At 38.8% G+C, this 19,654-nt stretch overlaps 1 protein-coding gene across 1 annotated transcript in view; it reads right to left on the bottom strand.

The window, feature by feature from the left end:
* Positions 1–14,763, bottom strand: part of TUT7 (terminal uridylyl transferase 7) — a 33,372-nt gene extending 18,609 nt beyond the window's left edge. The window contains exons 1-10 of the mRNA XM_068176009.1: positions 14,626–14,763; positions 12,083–12,603; positions 7,767–7,942; positions 7,110–7,226; positions 6,227–6,404; positions 5,644–5,732; positions 4,655–4,706; positions 2,883–2,952; positions 1,901–2,027; positions 1,056–1,175 (exon numbers count right to left, since the gene is read on the bottom strand). Of these exons, the coding sequence (XP_068032110.1) occupies positions 1,056–1,175; positions 1,901–2,027; positions 2,883–2,952; positions 4,655–4,706; positions 5,644–5,732; positions 6,227–6,404; positions 7,110–7,226; positions 7,767–7,942; positions 12,083–12,572 (1,419 nt within the window). The 5' untranslated portion in view covers positions 12,573–12,603; positions 14,626–14,763. The remainder of the gene's footprint in view (positions 1–1,055; positions 1,176–1,900; positions 2,028–2,882; positions 2,953–4,654; positions 4,707–5,643; positions 5,733–6,226; positions 6,405–7,109; positions 7,227–7,766; positions 7,943–12,082; positions 12,604–14,625) is intronic.
* Positions 14,764–19,654: the final 4,891 nt, after the last annotated feature.

The following is a 19,654-nucleotide window of genomic DNA, read 5'->3' as shown; positions in this document are numbered from 1 at the left end:
AAGCTGGGCTTGTTTAGCCTTGAGAAGAGGCAACTGAGGCAACTCATCAATGTCTGAGTATCTGAAGGGAGGGTGTCAAGAGGATGGATCCAGGTGGTACTGAGCAATAGGACAAGAAGCAATGGGCAGAAACTGATGCAGGAAGTTCCACTTGATTATGAGGAAGAACGTGTGTGAGTGACCAAACATTGGAACTGATTGCCCAGAAAATTCTGTAATTCTGTGTCATGAAACCTTTTCTTTGCACATTAGACAAGCATAAATACGTATCTTATAATTATATGGCCATATACAACAGGACATTTTTCTCATCCGGCTTAGAAAGTGCATGTGCTTTCGAATGAGTCAGAAACGTAGTAGAGAAAATTGCTAACTGCAAGGTTCTTGTAATTAGTTATAGGAATTGGAACATGTATGCTAAACATAAGAGACTGTAAGTGCAATGAATACAATTGAATTGGAATTCAGTTATTGGAATTGAATTATTAGAGTTGTATTATGGATGCAAATCAAGAACTGGATTCTGCATTGGCATCCATAATACAACTCCCGACATCAAGATGTATTTTCGTTTCTAAACTAAAGAAATGCATACTGTAAACTCCTAATGTGATCCCTTCTGATAGTATCAGTGCACCAGTGTGCTCCTCAACCATGGTCTATTTTTGGGAGAATTAGATGGCAAATTCTAAGACATTGTTTTGGGATGTAGCTATGTGGATTGAGTTCTCAACAGTCTGGAGGAAAGGCTGAAGAAAATGAGGAAGTAAATTGTTGCAAAATGCATTATTCAATGCCCACCTCCCCTTATTCACAGAAGGGGAAACAGAGCACTTATTTCATTGACTAGGATTGTGAAATGCAACCCTACAGCTAGGCATACTAAAGTTAAGTGTAGTCATTGAATGATGATGAATTCACACATGAATTCCAATTCTTAATTCCTGCAGAAAGGACTCACGGCTTTCTCAGAGTAGCATAAAGCTGACAGACTATATACCACCACAAGCAACTGGTCCTCTCATTTATACTATTCAGTGTATTAATACACATACCCATGATCCCAAATAGACAGGCAGAAAGGGCTCTTTCCTCTGTTGTAGAAAGAAAATAACCATTAAAGCGAACACATAGGATGACAAGCCTCCCTCTTCAGGACGATCAACACAGCATAGCTGTAAAAACAAATTGTGCAGCCATTAAAGTTTCAAGTGATACTATGAAAAATATTCTTTTAATTACTGTTCAGAAGTCAGTCACATTGAATACTACAGAAACTCAGATATCTTTGAACTCTTACCAGATGCAATTTGTTCTCAAGGCCTGCATATTTACTGCAGTTACTACCATACTACCATAACATTTTCAGTGTAAGAGCCATAGGACACAGACTGGCAAAACAGAGAGCATAGACCACATTTGCAAAAAAATGATAGCTCCTTTAGCATAGATAACAGTACAAGTCAGAAGTTTTTAAATTTTTAATTAATATTTTAATTGCACACACACAAATTTTACAAGTTATGTTGATTCCCAAGATTGTTTTCATCTACAACAGAGACAAACAGTTTTTTCATGATGGATTAAGTTTATGAGCAACTGGCAATTCCATCTCATATGCATTCCTCTGACTAGTTTGGTAACAGAGCAAGATGCTTACATTCTGCACTCTGCAGAATGAAGCTTAAAATTCCATTTTTGAAATTTAATGGAACGTTATCATACACAAATGATAATTATATAATTTTAAAAATTAACAATTTATTACAATGTATGTCCTCATTGCAACTCTTTTTCCAAGGGCTGTTTCAACAACCATTTTCTAAACCATAACTACAGGCATAATATCAAAGTTAATTCACTATTTATTCACAGATATGGGAATACAAATGACTCTCACCTTTGCCCAGTACCTGAAGGCAATCACTAAAGGTACAATAGTGGGTTCCAGCTTTCCAAGCGTAGCCAAATGGTTTGTTGTTAGACAAGCATTCTCATTCCCTGCACTCACTTTACAAATAAGGCCACTAAAATCCAAAAACAAATTAAAGATCTTGAAGGTTTTGTAACATCCAGAGGTCAGATAACACCTCACAGAACAGTGAAGCAGAAGGCTGTAAGGAAAGACTTGACAGCCTCTCAAAGACAGAGTCTCTGCATGAAAAGCAGAATGCAATACCAATTTGATTTATAGTTAGGTTGAGAATATATGCATTATAATTTTCTGTACACATGTTTTAAGATATAATTCAAATTTAAGTATATTTTCTAATATTAATTTACTGAATTGAAAAAGTTATAGTATTAATTTCCTTAATGAAACAAAAATGTCTTCCCGCACCACACCCACCATCAAACAGTTTCTATGCTGTTTTCACACAACATAAAATATTTTTAAACACTGAAAAATCAAGGTAGCACCAAATAACTGGTAATATTTTTATCAGTAGCTGTTTATAGAATGTTTCATGAATCTTAATTGATATTCATCAAATGGGCAAAATAAAATATTTTTCACTTGTTCTCAAAATACAAGCGAAGCTAAGCAAACTGTTCTTATCCTTACAGAAATCTGTAATTTAATATGGTATGTACACCACCTCTAAGAAAGGAAAGTTTCTGCTTAAGCAATAATCCCAAATGGAAGGGTAAGGGTACATGCTGGAAGCCATAATGGTTGAAGGGGTTGAAAAATACACAGCCGAGGACAGAACAACCCTTACCCTCTTATTCTAGGCTAGGAATGACTTGCCCATGAGTGTTAGTTTGTGTTTCAAGATCCATGGAACTGTAATAATTTAGTACAGAAACGTCATTTATCAGGTGGTAATATAATTTACATTGCTATATACTATTAGAACACACAAATTGACAACCGAGACCTTTGCTTTTCTCTGCACACCACCACTGGTACTCTAGCATGGAAATCTGCATCAACTTCCGTAAAAGATTCTAAGTGGGAAAAAGAAAAAGAAGAAGCCACATTAAGCATGATGTTGATAAAAAATACACTGAACTGGATGCAACTAGAAGAGTACAAGTAGAATTTCAGTTTCTAATATAATGACTAATATTGAGAAAAAGTACATGTGATTTATGTGTTTCACATGTGATAGGAAGACTGTGGTCTATACAATAAGGACTGTTAGGAAAATACTGAGAAAAATCAGAACTTTTCAAAATTCATATATACACAGTAGGTAAAAATAAGGAGGTATATTTTGGTTAAGAGCTGGCTTCAGTAACTGAGGTATGCAGAGAGACTTACAACACCTATGGAACAATACTAGTGCAAAAAATAAAAAACACCAGAGTGTTACATCACTAATATACAGAAAGAAATTATTTTCCCTGGTTATCTGACAATCTTTTATGTAAATATAGAACAGGCTTGCCCACATGATGCCCCTTTGCTAAGCTTTTTCTGTTTTTTTTTCTTCTTATTCTTGTTATCATTTTCCAAATATAATTCAGCTGTCAGCCACTGTAGTTCCTTCTCTTAGTGGTGCTGATTGATCCAAGCTAGACTTATTTTTTGAAACCTTTTGAAACCTATGGTTTCACTGGGCCAGGAGGGGAGGAAACTATCAAACAATTTTAGATACTTTACTCAAAGATTCTGAAATGACAAGATTTTTGTGATGTTACTTAGCCAACTGGACACCTAATTTCACCAAAAATTATCTTGCTTTTGCCACTAAGGTACCTCAAACACCTAATGCTCTATCCCTGTATCTTCTCACTTACAGAGAAGACTCTGCACAACACGTTAATGCAAATATTACTTGCTTTTCTGATACAGTAATGATCCTAAATTCTTAAGAGATCTGGGTCTTCTTCCTCTAATCTAACTTAAAAATAACCTCATTCTCAAAGACCATAATGGTCCAGACAATAAAATGCACATCCAGTGATGGTGGGGGTGCCACTGAGAAAATCTAGGTCAGTAAACATACATGTTTTGAACCATATGGCGTGGTTCCCGAACAGTGGACATAAAGCAAGGCAAGAAAACAGTGAAGCTACTTTTTGCAATCTACATTTAAAAAGAATAGAGTTTTCATGCCCCCCCACCCAATATTTTCCTTTTTTTTTCTTGCCTGCATATGCTTGGTTTGAGTAAGTGCAATTTTTAAAAGGATCTTAAACTTTACTTCCTTGTATAAATGCGCACAGTTACGTTCATTATATGAAAAAACCCCGTGTGCCTCTATGCAGTCATCTGTACATGGCCATCACCTGCACTGACAGACACATGCAGGTAATGACCACAATGAGAAAGTACATTACTGGGTTTCTGTTACATGTTAAAGAACTTAGGCTGCTTTCTGTACTATGCATAGCTAATAAAGCAGGCTGGGGAGGGCAGCAGAGTCTACCTCACGTGTAATGACATCTTCACTTATAATGTAGAATAAAGCCTCCCACTAGGAATTTCTCACATCATCAAAAATAAGAGAACTTTGGCCCTCATAACACTGAATGTCAAACCAAAAGTAGTTTTCCTAATGTATTCTTTTCTGCAGTATATTTCAGTCTCATATCTTTCTAAAAAAAGAATAGCATGTGATATATCTGTTCAGCAGAGGTGAAATTTAACAATAGTAAGCAGTAATAATTTAGTGAAATTGAGAAGCCAGCAATTTTTTCTTACCACTGTTCTGGAGACTTTCTTGCACAAGTAAGAGAACATCTGGTTGAGTCATCTGTCAATAAAAGGAATAAAGCTGGTTTTGGATCAACCACCTGTCAAGAAAGTGATTTTCTACAACTAAAATTTAAAACCACCTCTACATGTACTTCACCATTATTAAGTTGTATCAAAAGGAACAGGAGCTCTGCTTGCTTTGAAGGAAAAAAATATAATCCTAGAGTACTTGTTACTAAAGTTATTTTTACCTCTATCAAAGACTTGGTTATGGTAGGAAAACCCCCATGAACAGAATTATTGTTTCAGTGTGCTTAAATATGACTGCATTCTGACACAGTGGACTTACATCATGTTAAAGACTGGAATTATGGCTTTTTAGAATTCTGTGCACATTATGAATTTAGATAATTCTTGGTTTCCCAAAGGAAATGTTAAATTCTAACAATAGGACTGCCAAATCAACTACAGCAGCAGTAAGTTTAAGTATGTAATCATGTCCTTAATTCCTTTTCAAAGTTCAAGCACAAAGATGCATAAAAACAATTAACATGATGAATAAAGACAGCATATTACTCCACATATAAATAACCATGAGGTTTCATGGCTCAAATATAACCTAGTAGCCAAAATGTGCATATATGAATATATCAATACAAAACCAGGATCAGTACTGAAACAAGATCACAGAAGTGTCATTTATTCCAGCTGTTAGAGAATATGAATAATCATCTGTCTCAGAGGACTGCTAGAGTACAAATGTTTTAATTTTTTTCATATGAAGTTTCAACAAAACACAAAGATGTATTACACTGCCTGATGACTACAGTTTTGTGAAGAATGTTATTTTAAGACCAGACCGCCTCTGTTTTACCCAATGGGCTTTTATAAAAAGTTTTACTACCACACTATAAAATATATTTACAATATAATCTACATGAAGATGGAAACATTCAAAACCACTAACACATACTTAATAAAATGGCCTTACTTACATTGGCAGGAAACTGGGTATCTATGTTTAAGTCTGAAGTTTTGAAACCAAATCTGCTATAGGAGGAGCCATGCAATCTTAATGAACACTCTGCAACAAAAAGATTAATATTTCATTTACAGTATGCCTAACTCTAAGTCTGTAGCTACCTACAGCATTGTTAATAGATTTTAACCTACACCTGGTTTTGGTAAGCACAGGAAAGAAGAAAGGTCTTCAACAGCCCAGAATTGTTACTAAATCCTGCCTTCCGTGCTGTTGTTGGTAAAGGCTTATCATGAAGATCAAATCCTTCCCACATCCTTTTCATCTTCACTTTTTACTACAGGCCTGTTTGGGTCATGAACACCATTGTAATTGAAGTCTGGAACAGATTTATATTGCTAAATCAAGTTGTTCAACAGACTAGTAACTAAACATGCTGTTTTAGAATTTAGAGAGATAAGGTTTTTAATTCAGTTTTCATTTCATAATCTGTTGGGGATTTTTTTGTTTGGTTGATTTATTTTTTTGTTTGTTCAGTTTTTGTTGTTATTATGTTTTTAATAAGTTGGCATATCTAGCACTTAAATTGCAAATAATACCTGGCAATTTTTGACGCAGCAAGTTTTCCATCATTGTTTTAATGTTAAGCCTTTCTTCTACATCTTCATTATTTAAGCCAAACTCCTGCACAACATTTTCAATAGCAACACCAATAGCTTGTATCTGGGAAGGCGTTGGAGGAGGAAGAGCAGTCAGCAGTTTTTCTTCTTGCTTTTCCTTTCAAGATAACAAGACCAATGTTTTAATGAGTTTCTTGAGTTGCTTTACACGCTAAAATGAATGCCATAAACTCATCCCAAGTAAAATCACCACCACCACCACAAATTTTCCAGGTAATGTAGATAATTGGAAGCAATAAAGAATCTGATACTCCAGGAGGCTTCAGTAATATTCAGAGATTTATATATATATATGGCACATTAAAAAAAAATCAATTCTTTCATCACCTATGAAGTGTCAAAAGGTAGGAGCTGAAGATGAAGAAACAGAAAATCTGCATAAGACATTTTGTCCACTTCAAGCAGAGAAAGTAGATGTTTAAAAAAAAAAAGTAAAATTTGTGTTATGCTGAAGTTATTTTGTTGCTTATGCTCAAAACAAATCTATTTCATTTACATATAAACAGATCTGTAATATTCCACAGGTGCTTAATTTTTGCAGTATTTCTGAACTGAAATATTAATTCTGACATATAGGTTATAACTTCTAATTCTGGCTTACCAACTACTCCTCATTGCAAACTTCAGGTCCCAAACTTACTGTTTTCATTAGTATCACTATGTAACAGTTTTTAAAAAGATTGAAACATGGTAAAAACTAAATGTGGAATGGTTTTAAAAGCAGTGCCATTTCATCATTCTTAGTAGGGTAAGGAAGGTTTCATTAAATTACAGAGTATACTTTTTCTTGGGCTAAACTCACCTTTAAGGTTTTCTTGTGTCTTTTTTCTTTAATATGCTTATGAGCAAAAGCCACTGACTCAATGAGAACATCACACAACTTGCAGGTATATTTTGCTGATGGGTACCTTCGAGGTTGCTAAAATAAAGATAGTAAAAAAACCCTTAAAATATATAAAGGTATTATTTTCACTTCATTCAGTACCCTAGCTAAGTTCAATGGACTAACTCCGAAACCTACACTCATTGACTTTAGCTTCCTTCACTTTTATTTGCCATCAAAAAGTTTGCACATCAAATATAATGTCAGAAGAATGATACCATGTCAATCACACCCAACACCTTATCTTTTACAGCAGAAAATACCCAATGCCCATGGAAGAATATATTAATTGAAGAAACAACTACTCCAGCATTTTAATTAAGATCTGACGTCATTCCATGAACTAAAGGAGCAGCCAATTTTTTTAACTTGAACTGTTATCAATGTTGTAGCAAAATCCCCAAAAGATAAACCCTCTTCTTTTTACAATTCATTAAGAGCAATATTGTTAATTAAATTCTGTAACTAAACTTTTTAGCTACAGTCAGAGATGTTCTTCAAAGTGCACCATGTACAATATATTCATATGCACAAAAAATTGGAGAGGTCTATCTGTATGAGTAAAGACAGCAGCACCTTCTTCAGTCTATAAATGTAGTCTCGCTTCAATCGTTGTTCAGCTTGCTGCAGCCCCAGAAGTTCTTTTGCTGACAGCACAGATTCATCTATGACTGGGCCTTCCACTTCATCATGATCACACTCATCTTTTATAATTCTTTTCAGTCTTCTTGGTTTTCTAAGCTTCTTCATTTCTTATAAAGAATTATGAGAGCAAACACGTCAAATAACTGCAGAGCACCAGACTGCATTTAAAAAAATATTTTCCTTAATTAACATTCTACTTACATGAGAGTCAAAGAAAGCACAATTCACCTACCTGGTTTGGTTTCACAGTTTGTCCTGTGCAAGTCAGATAATAATAAGCGTATATCAGTATCACCACCTATAGTGCCTTTGTCCCAAACTACAAATAAATCTAATTAATTCACTCCACTGAAGAAAATTACCTTATTTAGATACCTTTGTTAAAACTGCCAAAAAAATAGAACTAAATGCAACAGATATGCCCATATGTCATTACACCAAAAATACAGAATATGTCCAAAGATTTTCGGATGCCTGGCTAGGCTTTGGTAGACAAATAAGCTAGACCACGAGTATGACAGAATTAAAAAGTTCGGGCCAATCTGAATGATTTATAAGACCTAGCAGCACTCTGATACGGCACTGTTGTGGTTTAACTCAAGTATGATAATTTATTAACAAAGGATTATTACTGGTGATAATGTAATTTGCATTTCAGCTAAACCAGTATATGGATCATTCTACCTTCACAATATTAAACAAACAAGTGGAAAAAAGTAAGCACCACTGCTGGCTACAGAGACGAAAGAATGGACTTGCCAAGTATGTACACATTGCTTTAATAAAGCTGTAAAACTGTCATAATAAGAGTGCTTAAAAAGCTTGTTGTGCTTACAGCAAAAGCTCTGGAACTAATCAATCTAAATACCACTTCTACTTTAAAGTGAATTTTATCACCATTTTGAAGCAGAAGCTGCTATAGGCCCAAATCCAATACCTGTAAAAATCACCTCAGGAATAAAAATATCTATTAGATTTCCACACTTTGCCTTTCACTTGTACAGTTATACAGAATGTCCCAATGCCTGGAATATCTAAATTCCCTTCTTCTAAGAAAGTTCATGCAAATTCCTTAGACTCCCAAACGTTTATCATAGCATGAGGCTTTAATCTGTAGTAATTAAAAAAGGCAAAATAAAAACCCCAGATAAACTCCTCTTCCAAATAAGTTTACAAAATTTCTTTCCCATGACCACAATTTTTGTCTCTAATAATTGGTAAAAGGGTAACAACGGAGTTGTGTATTTGTGATCAGTTATTTGATTCAGTTCACTATGCAGCATGCATGTATTAGTGGTGAAAACAGTACCAGGGCAAAGACAGTAATATAATGTCTTTCTTTCAGCAGCAGCAGAAGTTTAAGCGGCAATAAAGGGAATTTAGGCCTAAGAGGTTGTAGAAGCAGTACTCCAAAGGAATCTCCATGGAGCAGAAACAGAAGTCTGAACTTCTGAACCTTCCCCACATCCTCCATTTTTGCATCGACACTTCTCAAATTCCTAAGATGTGCCACATCTGTTTCAATATATTTTTTAACTAATTAGCGTGGATAGAACCTGGAGGTATATTAATGTTTTCACAGAAAAGCCTGTGACAACTACCTACTTCTCAATTATTTCTGTAGCCAACAAGTAGCTTAAAAAAATTTACAAACTAAATAAATACTTCTAATATTTGGTAGTTACAGTAGTGACAATCTAATTATAGGTTAATGATTAAATAAAGTACTAAAGAACAGTGTCTCAGATTTGGTAAACCTCCTTATGAGCTACAGAAAAGAAGACATGAAGGCAATGAGAAGGATAACTGCACAAAATATTTCAAGTAAATGCTAGAATAAACATTTTTAGTAATTTTGCTACTTGACACTAAATTTCTGAAGAGACCTCAAGAGGTGAGCTATGCCATGCCTGTCCTTCACAGCAGGATGAAAGGAACACTGCCAAATCTGAGCAATGCTCAGCTAACCTGTTCTTAAAGGCCTTCAAGTACCTTTTCCATGAGCTGCCCATGAACTTCTCCAGAATGTCCCTAGCTTTACCTTTGGAAACTTGTCTTTTATTCCTCATCTGAACCTTTCCTGCTCAATTTTAGGCCCATTGTTTTGTGTCCTATCTACTGGAAAAGAAACAATATAGTTTACTACATCAGTAGTAGCTTTTTACAGTACTAAGTAGGAGCTTTGAAAGTAGAAGCTTTTTACAGCTTCCTACACAGAAGATTGCTACTACACCTCCCAACCCTCTTCATTTTGCAGAAATATTGGATATTGTTCACAGTTTGAATAGCTTCCATTTCCTACATGTCTTGACAACCTTCTTGCTTTTCTTTGCACAGCTTCCATTTTCATGTAAGTGGAGTGCCAAAACTGGATGGAGGACAACTCAGGAAAAGGGGTACTTCAGACTGGGAGTCTTTTTTCATGCCTCACAACCCTATGACAATGACTACTCATTATCATCTTCTGATTCACTATCATTTCAGATCCTTCTCCGAAAAAAATTGCTTTATGGCAACTTTTCCTCCTTTATCTGCACAGCTGATATTCCTCCTTAAACAATCCTCCTTTTACATATCTTTTGTATTTCATCCTATATGTAGGTAATTTCTCCAACTGTGCAAAGTTATTTTAATTGACCTTCCTGCTTTTCTGCATTCCATTCCTACCAGGTCCACAGCATATTCAATTTTCAGAGCACAAAATTAATAGGTCTGTTGTCTTCATTCGTCATTAGAATAGTATAACAACCATTGAATGGAACAGAATCCTCACTTGCTACATGTTCACTCACTACTTTCTTTAACTGACAAAATCTTTAGTAGTTTCTGAGTATAGTTACCTAATTAGTTCTGCAAGCCTCTTACATTAATTTAATCCAGACAATTTTCCACTAGTTTATTTACAGAACTGTCACAAAAGAGTATCCAAAGTAGTACAGTACTAGTACAAGCAACACCTACCAACTGCCTTTCCCACGTCCACAGGGGACTGATGACAATTTTAAATAAATTAGGGCTTGGCATACCTTTTCCTTAACAAATGCATACTTACTACTTATCTTTGTTACCTTTCAAATACTTACAGTATATTATTTGTTCTGAAACTGACCCCCGAGATATAAGCTGCACACTATTTTAATTCTTCTTTTAAGAGACACTTGCCCATTCCTGCAATCAGTAACTCACTTCCCTTAAGTTCTCAAGTATGATTGCCAGGGGTTCCAAAAATCTCCTTCAGTGAGTTCCTGAAGTTTCACAGAAAAAAGTTCATTACATCCAGTAAAAGAAGAAACTAAAGAAAACTTTAACTGAAGAAAAAGCTTGTGAAAACACTCTGCTCTCTCCTCATGTGAGGTTGAGCTGTGTGCAGCTTACTTCTAACAATGAGAGACACTGGACACCTGTTCGCAGTTTGTCTTTTTAGTGACAGCTAGTATCAAGGGAAAGGACATTTAATTGCTGGAGTTCCTAGCATCAACCAGGAATAGCTCTTCTTCTCAGCAGAGGGTATGATCACTACTGTCTTTGGCTCCCACTCTTAAATAAAGTAAGACAGGTTTCTTGTCAACTGGCATTCCCTGTTAGCAGCATCACACACAAGTTATATTCTCTATATTCTTTTAAGCTTCCTTTTTCTGCTTTACTTACATTCCATGAAAATACTATTGTATTGATCACTTCACCCTCCCTTAGGCTGTTGTTCCTGACATTTCAATGCTTTGGGTTTGTACTCTGATTATTAGTACCAACGGCCCACAGGGAAGTTAAATATGTACGAAGAACTAGACTCGTGTTATTGTTGTACTGAGTTCTCACAATACTGACACGGCATTGCTTTCAATCCTCATTAAGACACACTGTTCAAGACCTTATTGGTAGCTCCAAAAATCTTACCCTGTTATCAGCTTAATTGAAAGATTTCTTACCAGCCTTGACAGATTCCATCAAATTGTACAGGGAAAGCAACAAACAGGGACACTACAGAGATGCTGCAATCTATTTACTCCAATCACTCACAGGCTAAACTACAAAGACAACACAATCTATAAAACAAGTTCTGTATTATTTGCTGTAACAATTTGTCTGAAGTGCTAGAAGTACAGAGCAGTCAACAGTTTGCAATACATGAGAGAACAAAACCACTTTTTTTGCTTTAATAGTGAATCTTGAAATTTTACTTTTCAGTAACACATATAGGAAGCTACTTTACTGGATAGCAATACAAAAACAAAGAAATATGTGATTACCAGAACTTCCTTTCTGCATGTCTGGCACATCTTTGCTCATTAAATCTTCCTGAAGTTGTTGTCTTACATTTCTGTTTCCAGCACCTTCCACCTCATGAAAAGAGTCCTTTCTTGTCCTGCCATGCCCAGGAATCCAGGGAGCAGAACAGTACTCTCTCCAGGTATCAGAAGTACCATGATGGTCATCAGATACCCACTTCTTCATTTGGTCTCTTTGGATATCATTCAACTTTGACCCTTCACTGTAAGCTGTGTTTTTAAGTGAAGTTGGGCTACTCAAAACACTTCGTGGCCCTCGCCGAGGACTGCTTCCATAATGACCTGGAGTTCCCTTTTTCTTTTGCAGGCTGGTATCTATTTTATTGCTACAGCCACTTCCATATTCATCCATGACTTGGGAGTCTATCTGTAAAGGACTTTGTTTTAATTCTTCTGGATACAAAACTTCCTTATTTTGTTTGGCAAAGCAAGGTTTTGCAGCATCTCCCATGGTTATTGCTGTTCAACTTAGCCATTCACACCTAGAAATCAAAAAGTTTAAAGCTGTATTTTAAAATCAATCAAGGAATGAACACTGGATATTAACTGCTATGGAAATCTCAACAATTGAAGTCCTGGTTTAAACGAAGGCAAGAAAAGGCAGTCCAAAACTTAGCTAGGTCTCTTCTCTTAGTATATCTTAACACCTATGAGTGGTTTATAAAATGCAGAGAAAATTTTAAGAGTCTACACCAGTCTCAGCTCAGTACAGGAAAGCTTTGAAAGAATGGCTGAAGGAGACAAAAAAGGAGGCAAGGATGGCCCCAAGGCCATTCTACATATCGGAATATTCCTCTTTGCCCACAGTAGGCACTCTTGACCTTGTTAAGAATGAAAATCATGATCATCAGAGGACAGAGAGATGCAGAAGCTAAGCTGCAATCTAGCTATCAGGCAAGTAGGATATAATGACTTAGAAACAATGTACTCTCTGCACATTTTAGGCAGTGCACCACTGTGAGGTCTCACATTACTCAGTATTAAGCACTCCTATTTCATATTATTTTAATGTTGTCTAAAACATCTGGACCACTGAATTGCTTGCACACCCATTCCCCTTTCTTTGGTTACCTCTATGCTCTTACAGCAAAACATTTCCACAGAGCTGTAACTTCAGTGCTGCCAATAAGCCATGAAGACTGTGAAAGGGGAATTACAGGAAGAGACTGTGTAAAACATGTTAAGTGGCAGTGGTTGCCTCAACACTGAGTATTTTATGATTTAAATATAGACAGATACAAGCAAACAAAAAAGATTTTCTCTTTCAAAATACATGTAGATGCTTAAGGATGCAGATAAAACTGTAAAGAGCCATAAAAGAGCATTTTCAAGCACCTAAACATCACAAAATGTTCTGTTCTTCTGTTGCCATTAATATGGAAGTAGGGTACCTGACTTCTCACTTTTTTTCTTTTTTCTTTTTTTTTTTTTTAAGTTGTGCAGGCCACAGAGACACTCTTAAGAATGTCAGTGTCTGCATTTTACAGGGCTGAGGTTTTTAGTGTTTATGCCCCTCTTAAGATGTAGATAGCTTTTTGGTCCCACACAAGCAACAAAACAAATAGGATTCCTGTCCTAAAGAACAGTATTCTTACCCAGTTATGCACGTCTCTGGAAATGCAGCTGCTACAGCTAAGAGCGGAAAGAAAAGTTTCAAATACGGGAAGTGAACTCTTGCTTCCTATATTAGGCAAGAAACGCTGTCAAACCCGAATTTCAGAGTGACCTAAACTCAGCCTGTTTGAGAGTCATCCCCAGAAGCAACGCCCACACCCTGCCGCCAGACTGGATGATGACACCTCCCTGCTCGGGAAGGAAACAGAAAAGTCAAAGTTTACGTTCGCCTCCGGCTCCCAAATACGACTGAAGGTGCAAGCAGGGGGCTGCCCTGGGGGTCAGCGCCGTCGCAGATGGGCAGGACACGGCTGCCTGCGAAACCAGCTCCACCAGGCAGCGCCAGCCAAGTTGCCAGCGGGACCCAGGCGCAGGTGTTAAGATGCCGGCGCAGGAAACACACTAAGTGGGCCAGGGTTCCCTTGCCGCCACGCCGCAGCGGCCGGCTCGCTCCTCCTCGGCCTCCCACAGGTTAACGAAGGTCCCCAGCCCCCTCCTGTCGACCTCCGACTCCGGTGAAGGGACTGTGGCGCAGCACAACTCAAACTGCCGCCTCAGCCGGACACAGCCCGCGAGCAGAGAGGGCCGCGGCAGGACTCGGCACGAGGGGACCGAGACGTAGGGAGGGAGAGAGGGAGGCAAAAGGGTGGGCGACGGGCACAGGCCGCCGGTGGGCACAGGCCGCCGGTGGGCACAGGCCGCCGGTGGGCACAGGCCGCCGGTGGGCACAGGCCGCCGGTGGGCACAGGCCGCCGGTGGGCACAGGCCGCCGGTGGGCACAGGCCGCCGGTGGGCACAGGCCGCCGGTGGGCACAGGCCGCCGGTGGGCACAGGCCGCCGGTGGGCACAGGCCTCGCCTTGCCGCCGGCCGCCAAGAGAAGGGCACTCACCGCCCGCTACCGCCGGCCCGCCTGCCGCCCAGGGCTCGCCATTGTGGTGCGACGGAAGCGGCCCTGCTCCCTCAGCGTGCCCTATCCGCCTGAGTCTTCCGGCAGCGGGGCCCCGCCCTCCGCGCCGGGCGGGGCGGGGCGGGGCGGGACAGGGCTGGACGCGGAGGTGGAGCTGGTCCGGTTCGGAGTGGCTGCGGAAAGCGTGTGTGGCTGAACTGCTTCCGGTCGTTCCTTCCTGTCATGGTGACTCCACCACCTTCCTGGACAGGCCATTGCCCCGTCTAATCACGTTTCTGTGAAGAAATTACTCCTGATGTACAACCTGAGCCTCCCCTACCTCAGCTTGAGGCTCTACCGTCTTGTCCTGTTACCTGGTGCCTGTGAAAAGAGGCCGACCCCCACCTGGCTGCGCTCTCCTTTCAGGCAGTTGTAGACTACAAAGAGGTCTCCCCTGAGTCTGCTCCAAGCTAAACACCCCCAGCTCCCTCAGCTTCTCCTCACAGGACTTGTGCTCCAGACCCTTGCCCAGCTCCATCGCCCTTCTCTGGACATGCTCCATCCAGCACCTCAATGTCCTTGCAGTGAGGAACCCAAATATGAACACAAGATTTGAGGTGTGGCCTCACCAGTGCTGGGTACGGGGGTATAACCATGCTCTGGTCCTGCTGGCCACACTCTTGCTGATACAGGCCAGGAAGCCATTTGCCTTCTTGGTCATTGAAGAGTTGAATAATGTACATTGCAGTTATCTCCCAGAAAACAAGTACCTAATTTACTGGCTTGTTGAGAAGGGTCTCTTTTTACCATGCTTTTGCATTCATATTTATGGAAAAGTGGGACTTTTAATAAGCCTCATGAGGTAGTCCTCATAAGAATTCACCTTCCCATTCCAGTTCAAATTTCCTTAGCAAAATGTGTACAAGTATATAGGTTTTGAAGATAAGTAAACAGCAGAGACTTCCCAGAATAATTTATGGTACCTTTCCAAGACAGGAACTGTCAGGCTAGTGCTTTGCTAGTATCTTTTGAAAGTCAAAAGATACTTTTGACTTTCCCTCTATTACCCTTTCCTGGTAAGATGCTTTCTGGTAAGGGCCTGGCATGGAAGGATAGCATATCTTACCAAAACAATTGCTGTAAGCAGATGTGGCTGGGATACCAAACATGAAAACTTTTCTGAACCCTGTCTTGCCTCCTTCTTCCAAAAAATTGTTGAGTGGATGCAGGCTCAGCATGTTTCATGTCATACTGGCTGTGGTGGGTCAAACAGTCTTTGGTCTGATGAAAGCTTCTCACTCATGCAGCCATGCAAGACTGTCTAAGGTTTCTGTCATTTTTATGAAACTAAAATTCCTATGGTTTTTATAAAAGTCAGTGATTCTTGTTTCAATTAGGTGGATTACTGTATACTCAAATACTAGCATTTTCTATGGTCAGACAAAAATAAGAGGAAATAGGCTAAAAGTGTCATATGTCTTAAAGACACATGCTCTTGCTTGGAAAGCCTAAATTTTGATCCACTGAGATTTTTTCCTAAATAGGTAGCATGAAGATGCAATTAGTCAGTTTTTGTAAGAAAAAGTAAACTTAGCATATGAAATACAAATATACTGAAATGAGAAAGATAACTAGCAGCTCTTTCTAAATTTATCAGTAATAAAATAAGAGAGAGAAATTGAGAAATAGTTAAAGAGTACAACTCACTAAATCAAGTAAGGTCAGCCAGATGCATATAAATTATAAGACTGAGCTTAAAGAATAAACACAGAATTGGGCATCACAAAATCTTTTTTTTTTTTTTTTTAATGTAGTCTCTGGAATTTTTTGAGTATTGATCTTGAATCTGCTGCAGACATTTTGTTCTACAGTTTGAGCAGGCAAGTATTTTATATATCCTTTAAATAGATTTTGTTTTATTTTGCTGTTGTAGAAAAGATACTGTTTTCCTTTATGAAAGCTTGTTCACCATGGAATAAAGGATTGCATTTTTATGTGGCTTTGTGAGATAAACTGGGCCAGTTTGGGATTGTATTTTTGTCATACTTGTGCTAATGGGGGTGGGATTGCCCAGGCACAGAAGTGGTAGGAAGCAGAGGGAGAATCCTGTTTTGACTGTGACTCAGACAGCTCTTGGAGCCTTGCCCTATACCTGCTTTGTCACCTCAGCATTTTATTATTGGAACACCATCCATCTTGAAAAGCTACTAAGCTACTAGAAGCACTGACATTGTTGCTCTTTGTCTTCATCAGTGATAGATTGTGTCACTTGCAGATAAATCAGAAAACCTGTCTGCTAGATATTTTATGGTGAGATTTTCTGGAAGACAGTGGATATGGCCATTTACACCCAAAAAGTACTTGGCCAAATACGGTGTCCTTTTCCTTGTGCATCTCCAGACTACTTGCTGGTGGGATAGTATGAGGAGCAGAAAAGGCCTTGATGCTAAGTGTTACTTAGCAGTAACTAAAAGATCTCTGTGTTACCAAAACTTTTTCCAGCATACATCCAAAAGATTGTCCCCATACCAGCCACTACGAAAAAATCTAGCTCTACTCCAGCCCAAACTAGAACATTTTCCACTAGTTATTCTGTATCATTTATGTTATGTTAAGATCCTACCTTATCAAATACCTGCTTCCCCTTAAAATGTTTGTGAAAAGTCCATAATTATCTGGAAAATGCATACTGTGTTTATTTGTTGTTTGACTTTGTGCTCCATCTGTTATGGTGGTCACTCAGGATGGGAGAAGTAGTATGTTGCATGGAGTCATTTGGCACCAAAGGCAGCTCTGGTCAGGTCACTGCTGCACTCACACTATGTGTGGAAATTCACACCATGAAAGTGTCCACAAAGGAGACAGAGGAGTCCTACAACTTTATTTTATAAAGGGAAATAGTCCACTGGGGCATAACTCCATCCGGTTTCTCTCTAGAAGTTTTAGAGGATGAAGCCTCCTTTTATCCTAAATTCTCATCTGCAACTTGCCCTCTTCTATCCCTATTGTCTGAGGAGCTACAAAGGCACAGGTTCCCTCCCTTGAACCTGTCATTTTCCTCCAAAATTCAGAATTTCAGGTTTTCTGGGTTCTGCAGTACACTTGGTCTAGATCCATTTTTCTATTACCCTAAAATTCAAGAGTCAATCTGTTTGGGTTATGTAACAAACCTGCTGTTTGAGGTTGGTAGAGACATTGAGACCCATTTCAAAGACATCAACACCCATATCCTCAGCCATCAAGTTGTTTGTAAAGACATTAGCACACATCTTTCCCTGTCAACTGCTTCTTATGATGTTAATCTTTCATTGTATTCATTCCTTCATCATCCTTCAAGTAGTTTCTGCTGTAGGGTTTTCTGTAACACCCAGCTCAAATCACGTTTTACAACAATTTAAAAGTACATACATTACATTCTCCAGCCCTAGTCCCTTTGGACTAGGCTATAAATTTTAACATGACAATGAATTCCTGCTCTTGTCTCTAGCTTTACTAGCAGCAAGAGGTTTGTGCTATAATACTTTCAATAGGTTGCAGCCAGTGGTGATATACAGTATTGAGTATCACTGCCATCTTACAACTCAAATAGTGGATTATTTTCACTCAGGATTAAATCACCTTGAGGTGCACATTACACTTGCCCATCTTACTGTGTTTACCAAGTCCAACCAAGTCCCTGAGCAAAAACCATCCCATGAATAGGTTTACCCTTTCCTGAAGAAGGAATAACTGTTTCTTTTAGTCAGTTTCTCTTATGTACTGTTTGTATCTTTTCTTCTTCCACAGTGCACAGAGACCTTGATTCAGCAGGGCCAGGTCAAGTGGCAGATGCTGTAATATTAACTAGCCAAGTGGCTTCTGCTAAATATATTTCACAATGCTTGAATGTATGTCCTGGTTACTGGAGAAGAATTCCAGTTCAGCACTATGTGGGTGTTACCAAACTGAGTATTCTATTGCCCTCTACACCATTTCTGACAAACTGTTAATGATTGGTTGTTTTCAGTAGATGCCCAGCTGATACCTCAGGCTACAAGCTGGTTGTTAAATGAGATAAGGGAGAAGAGCCAAACCCTGTGAGGAAGGGAGTATTTATTTTTCTTTACAAATGACTCTGCAGTGCTAGCTCCTTCTGGGGGAACACCAGCACAGTCCCACTGATCCTGAAGGGGTCATGTCTGCCGTTGGGCCATAGTAGACTCAATGGCACTAGCAGAATAGGCAGCTTTGATGACTTAAAGTATTACATCATTCCATTATGAAACTCTCTGCCCTGGGGGAGGTACTGAGCATTCCCACCTGAATCTGACTATGTATAATTTTGGTGTTTGGGGATTTGGGACCCCCACCACCCCTAAATAGATCCAGAGGAGGACCACCACTTTTGACTGCAACCGTCACTTCAACAGGACTGCAATCACCACTTGACAGGACTGCGACTTCCACCTTGGCCGACAGGATGCCAGGTTGTAGTATGACTTTATGGGTCTAAGCCAGTTTTAATGTGTATTATTGCATTGTAATCTTTCTATTAAATTGTAACTCTGATCTGAAATCTCTCTTAAGGTAATTGGGTGGTCTTCATTTCTCCCATTGGTTTACTTTCATACCAGCCCAATGTCCCAGCATCTATTACTCTCAGTGTAGTTTTTTACAGCCATTCAGCTGTCTTGGAGGCTGGTGCATAAATGGGAATGTGATCACCTGGTTGATGTCATGCCCCTTGACCACGCTACAAGTTTGCTTCTGGAATGAGTCCTGTTGTCTGATTTAATTATTTCACTTACCACCAAAGTTGCTCTTTAAGGCCCAAAACAATAATCCAGGCAGTGGCATGGATCACAGGGTATGTTTCTATACATTCAATAGTTCCATCACTGTAAGCAGATGATTCTTTCCATGGCAAGTTCATGGTAGTCTGATAGTCTTCCCTGTATTGACAGTTCAGCCATCATCTTCAATATCAAAAAGGTTTTAGTTCCTGGCCTGTTTAATTATCTCACACTCTTTGCATTCATGGATAACCTGTGCA

This window comes from Anomalospiza imberbis, chromosome Z (genome assembly GCF_031753505.1).
Source record: "Anomalospiza imberbis isolate Cuckoo-Finch-1a 21T00152 chromosome Z, ASM3175350v1, whole genome shotgun sequence".
Lineage (NCBI taxonomy): Eukaryota > Metazoa > Chordata > Aves > Passeriformes > Viduidae > Anomalospiza > Anomalospiza imberbis.
The sequence above is the reverse complement of the archived record's forward strand: the minus strand, read 5'-3'. Positions and strand labels throughout refer to the sequence as shown.